Below are 17,154 nucleotides of genomic sequence, written 5' to 3' on the forward strand. Positions count from 1 at the left end.
GACATTGGAGGCAAATGTCTCTGCCCTCATTGCCTAATTGGGCTTGTGAAATGGACAGGAGCAAACATCTGGAATGCATGATAGCCCAGGAGGATGACAAGACTGACTCCCAAAAATTGATGGACAGTCTGGTCCCATTTTAGGTTTTCCTCCAATTTTGAAACCCTTGAAGCGGATCCTTTTGAGGTCTCTCAGGTTTAGATATAATCTTCCCTTCCCTCCTTCCTCCCTTTGTGCACCCCCCCCTTTTTTTCTCTTTTCTTTCGATTTGACAATGTATATTAAGTTACCATATGTCCGGTGCCCCGGATTGTCTCGTTATGTCTTTTCTGATAACACCAGTCCGTTTTTCTGTGTTTTTTCACATATTGTAAGATTAAGGAATTAACAATATCAACAAATGCTTTGCTATTTTTACTCAGCCTTAATGACCTTTACTATGACATGTCTTTGTGTAGATTCTTTCTAGGTCATTTGACCTGATCAATATTTCTGTATACTTCATGGCAGTTAACATGTACTCTTATGGTTAGTCTCTGTTCTGTTGAAAACCGAATAAACCAGTTTAAAACATAAACAGCCAATTGTCCAGAATCCATGGGGAGAGGAGGTCCTATACTAGAATGTATTTCCTAAAGTGGACACAGCCTGGATGTTATTTCTAGTATATATTCCTAAACTTGTTTGCTTTGATATTTTAACAGGTATTATAAATATGTAGCTGCCTGTCACACTGGGAATAGAGTAATTTCCATTTAAATATATGCATATTATACTTTCGAAAACAAAGTCGCCTTTTCTTTTCCTCATTACTTCTCAATGTGTACTGAGTTTACACTTGTACAAATCAATTTCCTTTATTTGGTGACAAACCTATAAATGATATGCGGTGTACAACTCCCACAGTTCAATTACTTCTTTCCAGTAATGTCAGACAGCCATCAGTATTTTGGACTTGCTATGCAAATCAAACATGACATCAAGTTTCCCTGCTAGTATATAAATAAAGTACTAGATCATATATTTGCACAAGAGCATAGCTACAGCTTCTGCAGCTTAAATCAAAAATAGAAAAAAAAGAAAAACAAGTGTTTATTGGAAAAAGTATATTTGTATTTTGCGATTCATAAAAGGGCAAACAGTAAGGTCGCTGTGAAAGATTTACATCAATCTGTCAGAAGTGATGACATTTACCACCCTGGTTACCAATAAAATAACTTGATGCACAATAAAAATCAGTATTCATGGAAAAGGTGGACTTGTGACTTAATCCTTAACATTTTACAGAAGCCGCAAACACAAAAACACAAAACAGTGTCAGTGTGATTTTCAGGGGTAGATCTCATGCCGGAGAAAAGAACTCAGAATTTCTTCCATTCCATATCATCTGGAGGATTCACATCAACTTTCCTTTTACCCACATCTGACCAGTTTGTGCTAAGGACTGTGCCACCAGACTCCATCTGTAAGACAGATATTGAGAAATATTGTCAGCAAACATGGAAAAGCTGATAAAACATGAAGGTCACTTGTACATTATGGCCCATTTCGTAAGATGAGTGGGTAAGAGTCATACATTTCATGAAGTTTTGCGGTTTGTGTCTTTACTGGCATATTTCCCCTCACTTCCTGTCCTGCTGAAAACAGGACAGGAGATGAGAGGGTGCTGATGTGATTGAGGAGCCAGAGCATTAGAAAACCAAGCAGATGTTCTAAGCTCTCCCCACTTTACAATATACATGTACGGGTCTCTGTCACAACAGAGGTACTGCATCACTTCCCGCATTGTGACTGGACATCCCAGGGGATGTGAGTTTAGGTTATATCTCTGCAATGAGTTAAAAGCAAGAAGAGACAGCCATGGTTGGTTCCTTGAGACATAAAGATGTTAAAAAGGCCCATAGAACATACCAAGGTTTGCAGAAATGATCAAAATACAATTGTGTCAAGAAAGTGGCAGGTACAGACTGAATTCACAGTGGTAACAATGGTGTACTATTTTTCAAGGATTTTTTTTTTTTTGTAAAATTATAACAAATTGTATTGCTTTTGTTTTTAATCGTTTCGGTTCTACTCACTGCACTACAGAACTTCTCAGCCATGAGCCTGTCAGTCTAACAGACACAGTAGGTAGGGGGACCACAATGAGAAAGCGATGTCCAATATGGATACTCTACCTAACTGCTAGGATCGGTCAGATTCATGCACTGGGTCCCTGACAAGTACAAGAATCTGGCTAAAGCATTTAAAAATTTTAGTGCAGCAACCCGACAGAAGTAAGTACTGTATATGAAAACCTCTCTCAGGAGATCATTTATGTAAGGCAGTGAGGGTAAATGTAAAAACAGACTTGGCATCAGTTTTATTTCAGGTATTTATATAGCGCTATCAATTTAAGCAGCGCTTTATGCATATATATTGTACGTTCATATCAGTCCCTACACTCAAGGAACTTACGATCTAGGGTTTACAACTCCCATTCATACATATACAGTATCTCACAGAAGTGAGTACACCCCTCACATTTTTGTAAATATTTTATTCTATCTTTTCATGTGACAACACTGAAGAAATGACACTTTGCTACAATGTAAAGTAGTGAGTGTACAGCTTGTATAACAGTGTAAATTTGCTGTCCCCTCAAAATAACTCAACACACAGCCATTAATGTCTAAACCGCTGGCAGCAAAAGTGAGTGAAAATGTCTAAATTGGGCCCAAAGTGTCAATATTTTGTGTGGCCACCATTATTTTCCCAGCACTGCCTTAACCGTCTTGGGCATGGAGTTCACCAGAGCTTCATAGGTTGCCACTGGAGTCCTCTTCCACTCTGCATGACGACATCACGGAGCTGGTGGATGTTAGAGTCCTTGTGCTCCTCCACCTTCCGTTTGAGAATGCCCCATAGATGCTCAATAGGGTTTAGGTCTGCAGACATGCTTGGCCAGTCCATCACCTTTACCCTCAGCTTCTTTAGCAAAGCAGTGGTCGTCTTGGAGGTGTGTTTGGGGTTCTTATGTTGGAATACTGTCCTGCTGCCCAGTCTCCGAAGGGAGGGTATCATGGTCTGCTTCAGTATGTCACAGTACATGTTGGCATTCATGGTTCCCTCAATGAACTGTAGCTCCCCAGTGCCAGCAGCACTCATACAGCCCCAGACCATGACACTCCCACCACCATGCTTGGCTGTAGGCAAGACACGCTTGTCTTTGTACTCTTCACCTGGTTGCCGCCACACACGCTTGACACCATCTGAACTAAAGTTTATCTTGGTCTCATCAGACCACAGGACATTGTTCCAGTAATCCAAGTCCTTAGTCTGCTTGTCTTCAGCAAACTGTTTGTGGGCTTTCTTGTGCATCGTCTTTAGAAGAGGCTTCCTTCTGGGACGACAGCCATGCAGACCAATTTGATGCAGTGTGCGGCGTATGGTCTGAGCACTGACAGGCTGACCCCCCACCCCTTCAACCTCTGCAGCAATGCTGGCAGCACTCATACGTCTATTTCCCAAAGACAACTTCTGGATATGATGCTGAGCATTTGCACTCAACTTCTTTGTCAACCATGGCAAGGCCTGTTCCGAGTGGAACCTGTCCTGTTAAACCGCTGTATGGTCTAAGCCACCGTGCTGCAGCTCAGTTTCAGGGTCTTGGCAATATTCTTATAGCCTAGGCCATCTTTATGTAGAGCAACAATTTTTTTTTTTCAGATCCTCAGAGTTCTTTGCCATGTTGAACTTCCAGTGACCAGTATAAAAGAGAGTGAGAGCGATAACACCAAATTTAACACACCTGCTCCCCATTCACACCTGAGACCTTGTAACACTAATGAGTGACATGACAACGGGGAGGTAAAATGGCCAATTGTGCCCAATTTGGACATTTTCACTTAGGGCTGTACTCACTTTTGTTTTGAGGGGACAGCAAATTTACATGTTATACAAACTGTACACTCACTGCTTTACATTGTAGCAAAGTGTAATTTCTTCAGTGTTGTCACATGAAAAGATAGAATAAAATATTTACAAAAATGTGAGGAGTGTATTCACTTCTGTGAGATACTGTACATACTAGGGCCAATTTAGACAGGAGCCAATTAACCTAGCAGCATGTCTTTGAAATGAGGGAGGAAACCAGAATACCCAGGGAAACTCACGCAAGCACATGCAAATCTCAAGGCAGGTAGTGTCATGGTTTTATACAATATGGTTAAATAAAATATTCTCTGACTGATCCAACAATTTCCTGTCATGCCACTTGAATAGCAGCAAAACATTTTTTCTCAGCAAGTTCAAAATAGCAATTAAAACAAGGCTGGCTTATGTATCAATAATTGCATTACCAGGCAAGCAACGCGTGCATTGTGAATAATCTTTGCACTTTACTCAAAAGGTGCTTTTTTTCTCGTACTAAATTTCAGATATCTAATTTCACACTGCTAAAATGGAAGTTCTATAAAATATTATTAGTCACATTTTTAAATAGGGCTAGCAGGATTTTATTGCACAAAAAGATTTTAATTTTCTTTCCTGCATCAGTCATTTTTCAATCCTGAAGCTGATGCAGTTGCAGTCCTGGGAAAAACAGTATTTCAAGAAAAAAAATTCAAATCAATCCTTTTTTGAGCGCGACACAATTTTATATTATTTTGTTTTTAATGAAATAGATTGCTACCAATGAACTTGGCAATAAAGAAGAGAAATTAAACAGAAGGGAGACCATAAAAATAAATCCATATATTCACAACCGATATAGTAAACCGAACGCTGGTAAGTTTTGTGGGGAAAAGTTTTGTGGGGACACATGAACAAGTAGCAATGAATGTAAATAGGGCAGAGGTCACTATAGTTCAAAAAAACCTTCCATGTAGTCTTCACCTTTAGAGTAAGACTTATATTGGCCCCAATGGATTTAGTGGTAAGTGGGTTGAAGAACCACTTAAATAAGTATTTATCACTTCTAGTCCTCAATTACCTCAAGCCAAGCACTTGGGGGATGTGGGATCAGCTACGATAGATGCTGATCCAGTATTAAAAAGGTACAAATTTATTTAGAAAAATGCAGTACTGTGCATAAGTTTTAGGCACTTGTGAAAAAGTTCATAAATAATGGAATTAATAGTTATTTTTCATCAAACAACAAAGGTTGTCCCAATTGCTTCTCTTTTCCTTCATATAACCCCAGAGAGACTCAGTTGTGCAGAGATCAGGGCTCCGTGGGGCCACACAATCTCTTTCAGGACACCTTGTTTTTCATTTTGATGAGGAAATTCCTTTGACTTTATCCTCTATGTCTGGGGTCATTGTCCTCTTGCAGAATGAATTTGGAACCAACCTGCTGCCTTTTACTGTATATTTTTTTTTCCATTGACGACTAAAACTTTTGTGCAGTACTGTATATTTCCACATGAAGAGAAAACCGCAGCAAAATGGTTCAGATATATTATAAAGTTTGTCTAGTGACAAAAACTTTTTTTTTTTGTTTACAGTGCCTTTAAATAGTTTGTCCCAAACAAACTTTCTTTTGCTAACAGAAGCACTTGCTGGGAGCTTTAGCTATATACAGTGCTGAGTTCTGGCAGCCGCTGTGCATTGCTCAGCTATTCACAGGAAGCTATATATTCTTTGAATAAATACAAATGTTTCTCAGATTGCCTGAAGCGGATGACATCACAATCTCAGACTCAGCCCATCAGTGGAAGCTTTGCATTTATTCATAAATTATAAAGTTTCTGTGAATGGCTAGGCAGGGCTCAACTTGATTTTGATTCAAAATGGGGACAGCTTGGGCCAGATTAACTTTTTAAAGGCACAGTAAACAGGCCCTTGAGCTTTAAGTTTCAGATAGACTAGTTAGAGGGTTAGAACCCCCCGTACGATTTATATAGACTGTGTCCCCATTAGGTAGATTCATTCTGTTGTTCTGATGACCAGTTGCTGGGACTGAATATGAGGGAAACATCAAGTCATGTTATGACCGTAACAAGAATAGAGAGTAAATCATCCAATGAGGACACTTTTTATGGTGACAAATGTCATAGAGGGTTATTCCTTTTACTTTGGAGAGATTTCCTTTTACTTCCTTTTGTGTACACATCTGAAAGCGTCCACTTTAAAATGAAAGAAAAATGGTTCTGGCTTAAGGTATAATTTTAAGGAAACCTGTACCAACAGAAATACAAAGACTTCAATTGATAAGATTTGCTCATAGAAAATGGTGCACGGCTACACTTTTCCAGAGAGCAACAGTCCATATACAAAACAGCCAAGACTCTTGGCCCCAAACCTGCTAAGAAAAAAAACTTTATTCATACAAGTAACATGATTAAAGTAATCTCGCTGACATGCTTTGACCAATCCTGGCCTTAACGCCCAATTCTAAGCACAACACAAAAAACATGAACCAAGTTCAATAACATATAAATTCAGTTTCCTAAAAAGCCACCCCGTCATGCCGACTTTCTCATACATTAGGCTACATTTGCACAGGCATTTAGCCACGGTGCAAATCCTACTAGTAGGAATTGGATTCCTGCTGCTGGGTTTGACAGCTGCAAGCAGATAGCTGTGGCCACTGAGCCCATACACAGCAATAACAGGTTGGCAGTGGCCCTAGCCATTTGTGCCTATTTGCACAGCCAGTGATCACCTGCAGTGATTGAGCTGGACACACTTGCGTGTCCAACCACGGTCACCTGAATCTGCTCTGGCAGCAAGATCTTTTAGCCTTTACCTTACGGAGACCAGGATTGTCTCACTTGACTTCAGGCCATACAAGGCAGTAATGTAGTCTCTGCTAATTTTTCCACAAGATTATATACTGCTCTATCTGCAGTAACAAGAACTTTAGCTGGATCACAATGGCAATCGTAGGAGAAATGTACAGACAGATCTACCAGGGCCCTCTTCCTTTTATATGCAATATATGTATACACGCTTAATTTATGCTGTCTGTAACTAAACACAGAATATGTTAATACAAGATATAGACACTGATCAGCCATCATTTTATGACCACCCAACTAATATTGAGTAGTTCCCCCTTTTTTGCAGACAAAACAGCCCTGACCCATTGATGCATGGACTCCACTAGACCTCTGAAGATATGTTGTGGTATCTGGCACCAAGCCAGCAGTAGCAGATTCTTTAAGTCCTGTAATTTGTGAGGTGGAGCCTCCTTGGATCAGACTTGATTTTTCCTCTCCTCAGTGCATCCAGGTGCCATCTCTTCCCCAGGTAGGTGATTCAAATGCACAAAGCCATCCACATGATGTAAAAGAAAACCTGATTCATCAGACTAGGTCACCTTCCATTGCTCCATGCTCCAGTTCTGATGTTCATATACCCATTGTAGGCGCTTTTGCCTGAGGACACAGGTCAGCATGGGCAGTCTGACCAGTCTTGCAGCTACACAACTTATACAAAACAAATGCAATGTGCTGTGTGTTCAGTCACCGAACACAATCGGCATTAACGTTTTCAGCAATTTGTGCTCCAGTAGCTTTTCTATTGGATTGGACCACTTCAGAAAGAAAATAACCCACAGGAGCTGAAGTTTTGCTATGACCTAGTCATCTAACCATTACAATTTGGCCCTGATCAGTTGCTGAAATCCTTATGTTTACCCATTTATTTTCTGCTTTCAACACAAACTTCAGGAACAACATGTTCACTTGCTGCCTAATATGTCTCACCTGCTTTCAGATGGCACCGTAATGAGATTATGAATGTTATTCACTTTATCTGCCAGTGGTCATAAAGTTATGGCTGATCGTGTGTGTGTGTAATATATATTATTATACAGGATTTATATAGAGCCAACAGTTTGCTCAGTGCTTTACAATATAACGAGAGACAATACAGTAACAATACAGTTCAATACAAGAGGGATAGGAGGGCCCTGCTCCTTGGAGCTTACAATCTAGGAGATATATATATATACATACATACATACATATATACACACACACACACACACACGCATACATACACACACACAGCGGGTAAAATAAGTATTGATCACGTCACCATTTTACTCAGTAAACAGATTTCTAAAGATGCTATTGACATGAAATTGTCACCACATGTCGCTAACAACCCATGCAATCCATACATACAAAGAAACCAAAACAAATAAGTTCAGAAATAAAATGGAATGACACAGGGAAAAAGTTCTGAACACGTGAAGAAAAGGTGGTGCAAAAGGCATGGAAAACCAAGACAAATGTATCAGTAATTAGAAAGCAATCCTTCCCCTTGTCAGTGCAAATTAATATCAGCTGGCTCAGTCTCAACTGATGGCCTATAAAAAGGTGCCATTACTAAGGTATCACATCTCATGATGGGTAAAAGCAAAGAGCTCTCTTAAGACTTTCGCAACCTTTTTGTTGCAAAACATACTTGATGGTATTGGTTACAGAAGGATTTCTAAACTTCTGAATGTTCCAGTGACTACTCTTGGGGTCATAATCCGGAAGTGGAAAGAACCTCCTTTAACCGTAAACCAGCCACAATCAAGCACTCCTCGCAAGATTTCTGACAGAGGAGTTTAAAGAATTATTAGAAGAGTTGTCCAAGGACCACTTCTGGAGAGCTTCAGAAAGACTTGGAATTATCAGGTTTAAGTGTTTGAAAAAAACAAAAAAAAAAAAACAAAAACAAACAAACAAACAAATAATGCACTTAACCGCCATGGCCTGTATGCACACTCACCACATAAGACTCCATTGCTGAAGAAAAAGCATGTTGAAATGAAGCTAGTTTAAAGTTTGCTGCACAACATTTAGACAAGTCTGTAAAATACTGGGAGAATATAGTCTGATCAGATGAGACTAAAACTGAACTCTTTGGATGCCATAATACTCACCATTTTGGAGGTCAAATGGTACTGCACATCACCCCAAAAACACCATACCAAACAGTGAAGTTTGGAGGCGGGAACATCATGGTGCAGGGCTGTTTTTCAGCCTATGGTACTGGCAAACTTCATGTCATTGAAGGAAGGATGAATGGAAATATATACCAAGACATTCTTGATAAAAATCTGCTGCCATCTACCAGGATGATGAAGATGAAGCAAGGGTGGACATTTCAGCAAGACAATGATCCCAAACACAAAGCCAAGGAAACTCTCAATTGGTTTCAAAGAAAGAAAATAAAGCTGCTAGAATGGGCCAGCCAATCACCTGACTTGAATCCAATAAGAAAATCTATGGAAAGAACTAAAGATCAGAGTTCATAGAAGAGGCCCACAGAACCTTCAAGATTTGAAGACTGTGTGGAAGAATGTTCCAAAATCACACCTGAGCAATGCATGTGAGTAGTTTCTCCATACAAGAGGTGTCTTGAAGCTGTCATTACCAAGAAAGGATTTTGTACAAAGTATTAAATACATTTCAGTTAGCGTGTTCAATACTTTTTCAATGTACCATTCCATTTTATTACACATAATTTCTGAATGTATTTGTTTTGGTTTATTTGTATGTATGAATTGCATGGGTTGTTACTGACATGCGGTTTAGTTTTCATGTCAATAGCACCTTTAAAAATATATATACTGAGAAAAAATGGCGACGTGTTCAATACTTATTTTATCCGCTGTGTATATATGTATGTATGTATGTATATACACACACACACACACACACACACACACACACACACACACACACACACACACACACACACACACACACACACACACACACACACACACACACACACACACACACACACACACACACACACACACACATATATATATATATATATATATATACATACATACATATATATACACACATTTAATGATTTTTTTTTTCATTGTGTGCATTCACACACATACAGTATATACACACACTATATGTTAAGATGTTCACACTAATATCTATCAAGTGGGAGAGAAAGTTGACCCGGAATGTTGAAATTTGGAAAAGACAAAATAAGCTATGCCCCAGACAATGTCAGATATGATGAAATGCGTAGGATGGAGCAAATGCTTGCGGCGTCATCATATACACTGATACATGGAAACGGTCTGTCTGACTCCCAGGTCCAGCTGGATTCTCTTTAGTGCACATGAAATATATTATTGTGTGTGTTTTAGCCTTCTAATTCCCTATATTACAGTTTTATACTATGTAGCCTCTCTGGCTCTCTTTTATACTTTTGCCAAATGATGCAAGTCTGAGGTTTTAGCTTGCAACATGATATCTGCTTTGCAGGAGGAAGTGCACATTATTTCATGTGGTGATCATTTGGAGACAAAAAGTGCATTTAGAGGCTTTCTTAATTGTAAGAGTCCATTTGCTCTGGTAAGCGTATCTGTGGCTCATGGTGGTGGATCACAATGCTGTCATTGCTGGTGGAGAGCTAAATGTAGAAGCATAATTGAAAAATTCAGCTGACCACTTTGGGACTGTCACCACTATCTATTTTGGACTCACCTCTTATTCACTATATAATTTGTATCTTTATGTCATTTTATTAGCGCTGCCCTTTTGTTTACATACCAGGCTACTAGCTAACTTTTGGTCTCAGCAAAAGAAGAATAGAGATAGATAGATCTGCAGATCTTTAGTACTTGTCTCATGCAAAACATTTCATACTAAAAGCATTTTGGTTATAATTCAGTAAGGTTGTTCAACATTTGCAGATGCTTCTCATACTTACAAATGATTTGTTCATGGCACGTTTTACTTCATCATTGCCATCTGAATAAATCTGTTGGAATAACTGGTTAAGTGCTGCATCTCCCTCCAGTTTTTCAGTTTTCTCCTCCTCTTTGATTTCACCAACCAGCTTATCCCAGTTCCTGGTATAGTGAGAAGATGTTGGGTATTTGTGCAAAGAATCTGGGAACATAAAACACAGCAGATGGATCAGAATAAGCACAGTAAGTTTGTAGTTAATGGTGATTAAAATAAATAGTTTTTACTGTCATTTATCTGATGATCAGACTATTTATATAAAAAAAAAAATATATTGTTTTTATACAAGTTAACTTTTCAGGCAATTTTCAGATATCAAGGAGAAATGGTACATAATGTTATATTATTTTGTAAAGATTAATACAGTATATGCACTCGTTGGTGAAAATAAATGTAAATAAAAGCCATAAAGTCTAGAGCATAGGATATCCATAAGCAGTCAAACTGAGGGGTTGGCAACACAGCAAATGAATGCTGACAGGCCCACAGAATAAAGGGTCAAGAAAGGCTTGATAACTCAGAGGGCAGCATTATTTATCTTATATCCGAAACTGGCAGTGTCATCTAACAAAGGTCTACATTCAATGTCATTGACAAATAGTCATTCATATATCAATTAGTCCGAGGCAGGGATAATAACGAAAAATAAACTGAATGACATGTGGGTAACCAAAACTCTAGAATGACAAGTGGGTAACCAGAGCTCTAATCTCCAGTTTTACATTTTCCAGGAGGGGAAGAGAAACATACCAAAGGGGCTGTGAAAAATAGTGGCAAAATTAAAGGTGAGTGTGGGACAAAAAGTAGGGAAAGGAAATAAAGACTGAAAGAAAGCCCGGCAGACAAAAAAAATGGGGGGAGGGGGATAATGGTAGGGAACGGGAATAGGAACGGGGGATGGCTGGGTGGGGTGTTTGAGAGGGGGACAGCTCCCACAGCCCACTGCCCAGAGGGTCATTTTATGCAGCTGATTCACACGGTCTCAGAAGTCTCTGTGGATGGACCAAGGGGTCCAGATCTTAAAGGATTTTTCCATTTGATTTCTCAGGACAGCCGTTAACTGCTCCATCAACTGTATGTCAGATACTGGTACTTGTTTTTCTACCTTTTTCCATTTGAGTGCTCTTAACATATTTTCAGTCTTGAGGCACCCCAGTCTAAGCCTTGGTTCACATTACTGTGTGCTGATTTTTAGCAGACGCGCATCAATCACAATAATTCTTATGGTACCCCCATGCATTGGCAAACGTGGCAGGTTTTAGTGTGTGGCAAATCTGTGGAGCACAATTAAAAAAAAAAAAAATTAAATATTGGGGACTTCTTTCCCTGTATTTCAGTGGGTAGTGCAGCCCACTCAAATGAATGCCCTACAAGCAGCACACAGCCATACAAATGTGAACCAAAGGCTTTTTCACACATGGAGGTTGGGCGGAGGCTGTAAACCAAGCTATTTAGCTGCGTATTTACAACCCCCAACTGCTCCCTATTTGGATGCAGAGGCAGCAGCCACGGTCGTACACATGATGTGGCAGGGTCAAGAAGTATACCCCCAGGTGAATGAGGTCTCCCTGCAACTACATGAATTGCAAATGGTTGCGGCATGGTAGTGCTGCATTTAGGGGGTTGAAGGATAAGTTGACCTTTTGGACAAAAGTAATAAATGTAAATTTTTTTGCAGGTAAAAAAAATTAGCATTTATTACTTTTGTCCAAAGGAGCATGTAAAGCATTACACCATCGATCAGTAGATCGCTGATGCCATGCAGGTCTCCTGCAGGCCTGTCAGAATATCTGCTTGCCGTACGGGATGTACGAGCGAGTAGATATTCTGACAGCAAGCTTGAATTAACTACCAAGGCGCTCCACAGCACCGTAGTAGTTCATTGAACAAGCCGACAGCCACTAAAGCTGCCGTGACTTGTAGGCACTCATTCACAGAACCTCTGTGAATGAGTGATGTGGCCGTGTAGGTGGAGCCCTGCATGGCCATGCTGTTTTCAAATTTGACAGATAGTACGGGGAGACTTCTCCCCATACTATCTGTCAGAGGGAGGGGGGGGGGGTAGCGGGCACGGCTGTGGCTATGGGAACATGTTACACCCTAAAAATAGGTGGAACATGCAACATGTTCCAAAGGAGAACTTATCCTTTAAAACAGGTGGTGAGGTGACAAATTGACACTTCACTGCCTGTCAAATGCCTCTTTAAAATGATCCATGGGTCGCTTTTTGGGGGGTGGCTGTTCTGATTGTATGGAATTAGGGGTTAAGGTTAAAAGTAACATACAGTACACACACACAGCCGTTTTACAAAATTTGCAGTACTGTACTTTTATCAACACTGTACTTCACAGTACCACCCTGTAGGGAGAGCTCGAGACTCAGGAAGACGCCTCCCCTGCCCTGTTCTGCAATTCACTATGCTTACCGAGCTCTCCTTGTGACAATTAACAGTCCGGCGGAGCAGCAGGAGCTTAGGCTGATCTTTGAATTTTAACCAATATGCCACAGTACCCCCGATGACCTCAGATGACACCCCAAGATGCTGCACCCGACCCAGTTGAAAAAGGCTGGTCTAGCCATTGCTCAATAGTAGGTGGAGAATAATTCTTCCACGTGACTGATATGCAAGCATTAGCAGCACCGAGAAGGTGTTTGAGAAGAGAGTTTTTGTAGCGTTTCAACATTGGGGGTAACGTGCAATAGGCATGCTGCTGGATCTCCCGCAAAAGACACACCCATGTCCAAAAATTCTGTAAGGAAGGACATTCCCAAAATATGTGGAGTAAATAACCCTCCGCTTTGGTGGCATCTACAGCATAGAGATGGTATATGGGGGTCAATTTTATGTAAAAGGTGTGGGACTTTATACAACTTTCTTGGTAGGCGTTCGCTATAGAGGCTTGGACAAAGGAGTATGCTGTCTTTTTTGGGTTTAGTGAATGTCCTCTTAACCCCTTCACGCTGGCGCCTCCTGGCCCTTTAAGGGGGTTTCAGACGCTGGCAGGGTTTAGGGTCATGTGACCGCCGTGACTGGCTGTCACAGCAGTCACACGATTGGAAAGGTAACAATCGCAAGGAGAGAAAGGGACCTTTCCATGGGATGCCGACATGTGCTGGGAGTGCGCACTCTCAGCACGTTTGTTTACACATGGTATGCAAATATGCGGCCACTCGGCATCAAGGGCCAGCTGCCGAGAGGCCACAGATTTGCGTACTGTCCATGAGAAAATTTTAAGGTCTCCTCATTTTCACAAGTGACATGGTTAGTGAGTGTCTGAGATCAACATAGAACAGGATAGCTATAGAGAATGTCTCAATGGAGATAGAACTTTTTTTTTTTTTTTCTTTTATTATTATTGGTGGCATAGATTCAACATTCTGTTAGAGGGTGGCTAAGTTCATTCTCAAATGTCCCACCATATCTAGGAATGTAGCAACCCTCATTTGCTTGCACCCGAGATGAAATAGGTACTATGGAATTTGTATCATGCTTAGAGTAGTGCACATAACCACAAAGAAGGCGTAGTATCTGTTCCAAACAAATGGAAGTAAGAGGGAGAAGGAGATGTTCAGAAACTCAAGGAAATTTTACAAGGAAGCAGAAAAACCCAGTCAGATTTAATGAAAAATAGATTACAGGGCCATTAAGGAGTGAAATGTAAACATTATATTTGGAGTAAACATATCTTTTAGTGTCAGTCTAAAAGTGTGACTAGCAGACCAGATGGCAGTCTTGCTAATCTGGGAAACGGACGCCTGATGTCGAGACACCCATGAGATGCACACAGAACTAGTGGAGTGTGCCTTAGCAGGGAAGGATAAGACACTATCCTTTAGACCACAGGTGTCAAACACAAGGCCAGAGGGCCAAATCCAGTCCTCCAGGCCATTTCATGTGGCCCTTTAACCTCTCCTGCAGGTACCCCCTTGTCTCTGCCCACACCTAGTCTCAGCAGTCGGCAGCAGAGAGGAAAATAGAATCCTCTGCCAAATCCTGCACCTCCCAGTGCAGCTGCAGCACCCCCTCCTCATCTCTGCCTCCCCTGGTCTCAGCATTCAGCAGACTCTGGTAACGGACTTCACTCATCCTCTGGTCTTCCTCCAGACCCTGCACTTTCGGTTTTCCAGCTCTGCCCCCAAAAGGGGTGCACAGTGATGTTAGGGAGGGTGTGGGATTCTTGACATCTGATGTAAGGGTGGGGAGGGGTGCTCTGGACATCTAGGCTTACAGTTACTAACCAGCCCTTCGAAGGCAACCATAATGCTTATACGGCCCACGATGAAATGGAGTTTGACACCCTGCTTTAGACTATAGGCTCAAATAATGACAAGTCTAATACACCTAGAATTGGTGGACTTGAGAGGCAGAGAGCCCTATATGGGAACTTTCAGAACGGGCAAAGAGAATTTAATTGCCAAAAAAAAGAAATATATGTAGACTTGCACAGCACATTCCATATTCAAACAGTGGAGAGATATTTCCTTGGAAAATGTTAAAGCATGAAGCGGGTTAGAGGCAGAGACCAAAACACTCGTTTGGTCCCAAGAGGTACAGAGAACCCATAGTCCAGAGGCTGCAGATGGCTGCAAAAGGTGACAAATGCCCCCCCCCCCCCCCCTGACAACTGGCAATGCCCACACATTGCAAGGAGGGCTTGTTCCTGTACTTGGAGGGTTCAGAGGTTGAAGTCTTTTAGCAGAAGTGAGAGCTGGGTTTGGACTTGGAACCAAAGGCCTGAGAGAAACAAAGAAAACTTAATTTTTTTTGTCTTAGTAGCTGAAGGCTTGGCAGGCACATCAATTCAAAAGGTGTTTCACAGGTTCCTATGCCTGTTTCCACTCAGACATAGAAAACGAACATGTTCTTAAAAGAGAAGTATCACCAGAAGATAAGAAAAAAATGTTTTTCTAATCTACCAGGGAATCCAGTGCACACTTGTCCTTGTTCAAATCCATGCTGTGGATTGTAAATTAAATGATTATTTTTATCTGCAAGTGCTGCCTGTAGCTCCACCCCACAAAGCCCAATATATGGGCATTCCAATGGGGGAGTTACAGCCAGCAGTGATCTCCTCCCCCTCTATATTCTGTAGCACTGTCATCTTTCACAGGGACTATTTACACTAATGCACAGTGTTTAGTTAAGACCAAGAATGAACCCTGCTGCCTGCTATACATCCATGTTTTCATGGACCTTGCTTCGAGCACTGTTGTGCAGTCATGTTGGAACAGGAAAGGGCCATCCCCAAACGGTTCCCACAAAGTTGGGAGCATGAAATTGTCCAAAATGTCTTGGTATGCTGATGCCGTAAGAGATCCCTTCACTGGAACTAAGGGGCCAAGCCTAACTCCTGAAAAACAATCCCACACCATAATCTCCCCTACACCAAACATTACACTTGGCACAATGCAGTCAGGCATGTACCATTCTCCTGGCAACCACTAAACCCAGACATGTCCATCAGATTGCCAGACAGAGAAGTGTGATTTGTTACTCCAGAGAACACATCACCACTGCTCTAGAGTCCAGTGGTGGCGTGCTTTACACCACTGCATTCGACACTTTGCATTGCACTTGGTGGTGTAAGGCTTGAATGCAGCTGCTCGGCCATTGAAACACATTCCATAAAACTCTCTGTGCACTGTTGTGCTAATCCAAAGGTGACATGAAGATTGGAGGTCTCTAGCTATTGACTCTGCAGACAATTGGCAAATTCTGCGCACTTTACGCTTCAGCATGCACTGACACCACTGTCATTTTACATGGACTATCACTACATGGCTGAGTTGCTGTTGTTCCCGGTTGCTTCCACTTTGTTATAATACCACTAACAGTTGACTGTGGAATATTTAGTAGCAAGGAAATTTAATGGATGGACTTATTACACAGGTGGCAACCTATCACGGTACCACGCTTGAATTCACTGAGAGCGACTCATTCTTTCACAAGTGTTTGTGAAAGTCTAGGCAGTCTGCAGGCCTAGGTGCTTGATTTTATACACCTGTGGCCATAGAGGTGATTAGAACACCTGAATTCAATGATTTGGAGCAGTGAACCAATACAGTATATCGCTAAAGGATAACTTCTCTTTTCATTAAAAGATAAAAGGCAGCAATAGAAGAACAGACTTTGAGCTGCCACGCTAAATAAAAACTGGACCGTTTCACCACTTGAATAACCTGTCAGCGCAAGAAAAAAAACAAACAAAAAAAACCCCTCCTCCCCCCCAAAAAAATGCTGGCTCAGAGTGTATAATAGACAGACCCCTGCCCTGTGACAAAAAAAAATATAAGCAAAGTACTATAGTCATATAATTACACTCCTGCTCCTGATACTAGATTGCATTGCATCCAGAAAGTATTCACAGCGCTTAATTTTTGCCACACTTTGTTATGTTACAGCCTTATTCCAAAATGGATTGAATTCAATTTTTCCCTTAACATTCT

The 17,154-nt window shown here is 41.0% G+C and overlaps 2 protein-coding genes across 2 annotated transcripts in view; one reads left to right on the top strand and one right to left on the bottom strand.

Annotated features, from left to right (window-relative positions):
• Positions 1-17,154, top strand: part of CNMD (chondromodulin) — a 159,876-nt gene that overhangs the window by 133,697 nt on the left and 9,025 nt on the right. The window lies entirely within an intron of this gene.
• Positions 1,092-17,154, bottom strand: part of SUGT1 (SGT1 assembly cochaperone of MIS12 kinetochore complex) — a 202,686-nt gene continuing 186,623 nt past the window's right edge. Inside the window, exons 13-14 of the mRNA XM_089668800.1 lie at positions 10,669-10,850; positions 1,092-1,463 (exon numbers count right to left, since the gene is read on the bottom strand). Of these exons, the coding sequence (XP_089524926.1) occupies positions 1,362-1,463; positions 10,669-10,850 (284 nt within the window). The 3' untranslated portion in view covers positions 1,092-1,361. The remainder of the gene's footprint in view (positions 1,464-10,668; positions 10,851-17,154) is intronic.

The sequence above is a fragment of the Staurois parvus genome, unplaced genomic scaffold (genome assembly GCF_062004578.1).
Source record: "Staurois parvus isolate SC_StPar_1 unplaced genomic scaffold, SC_StPar_1.0 ptg000064l, whole genome shotgun sequence".
NCBI classification, from domain to species: Eukaryota; Metazoa; Chordata; class Amphibia; order Anura; family Ranidae; genus Staurois; species Staurois parvus.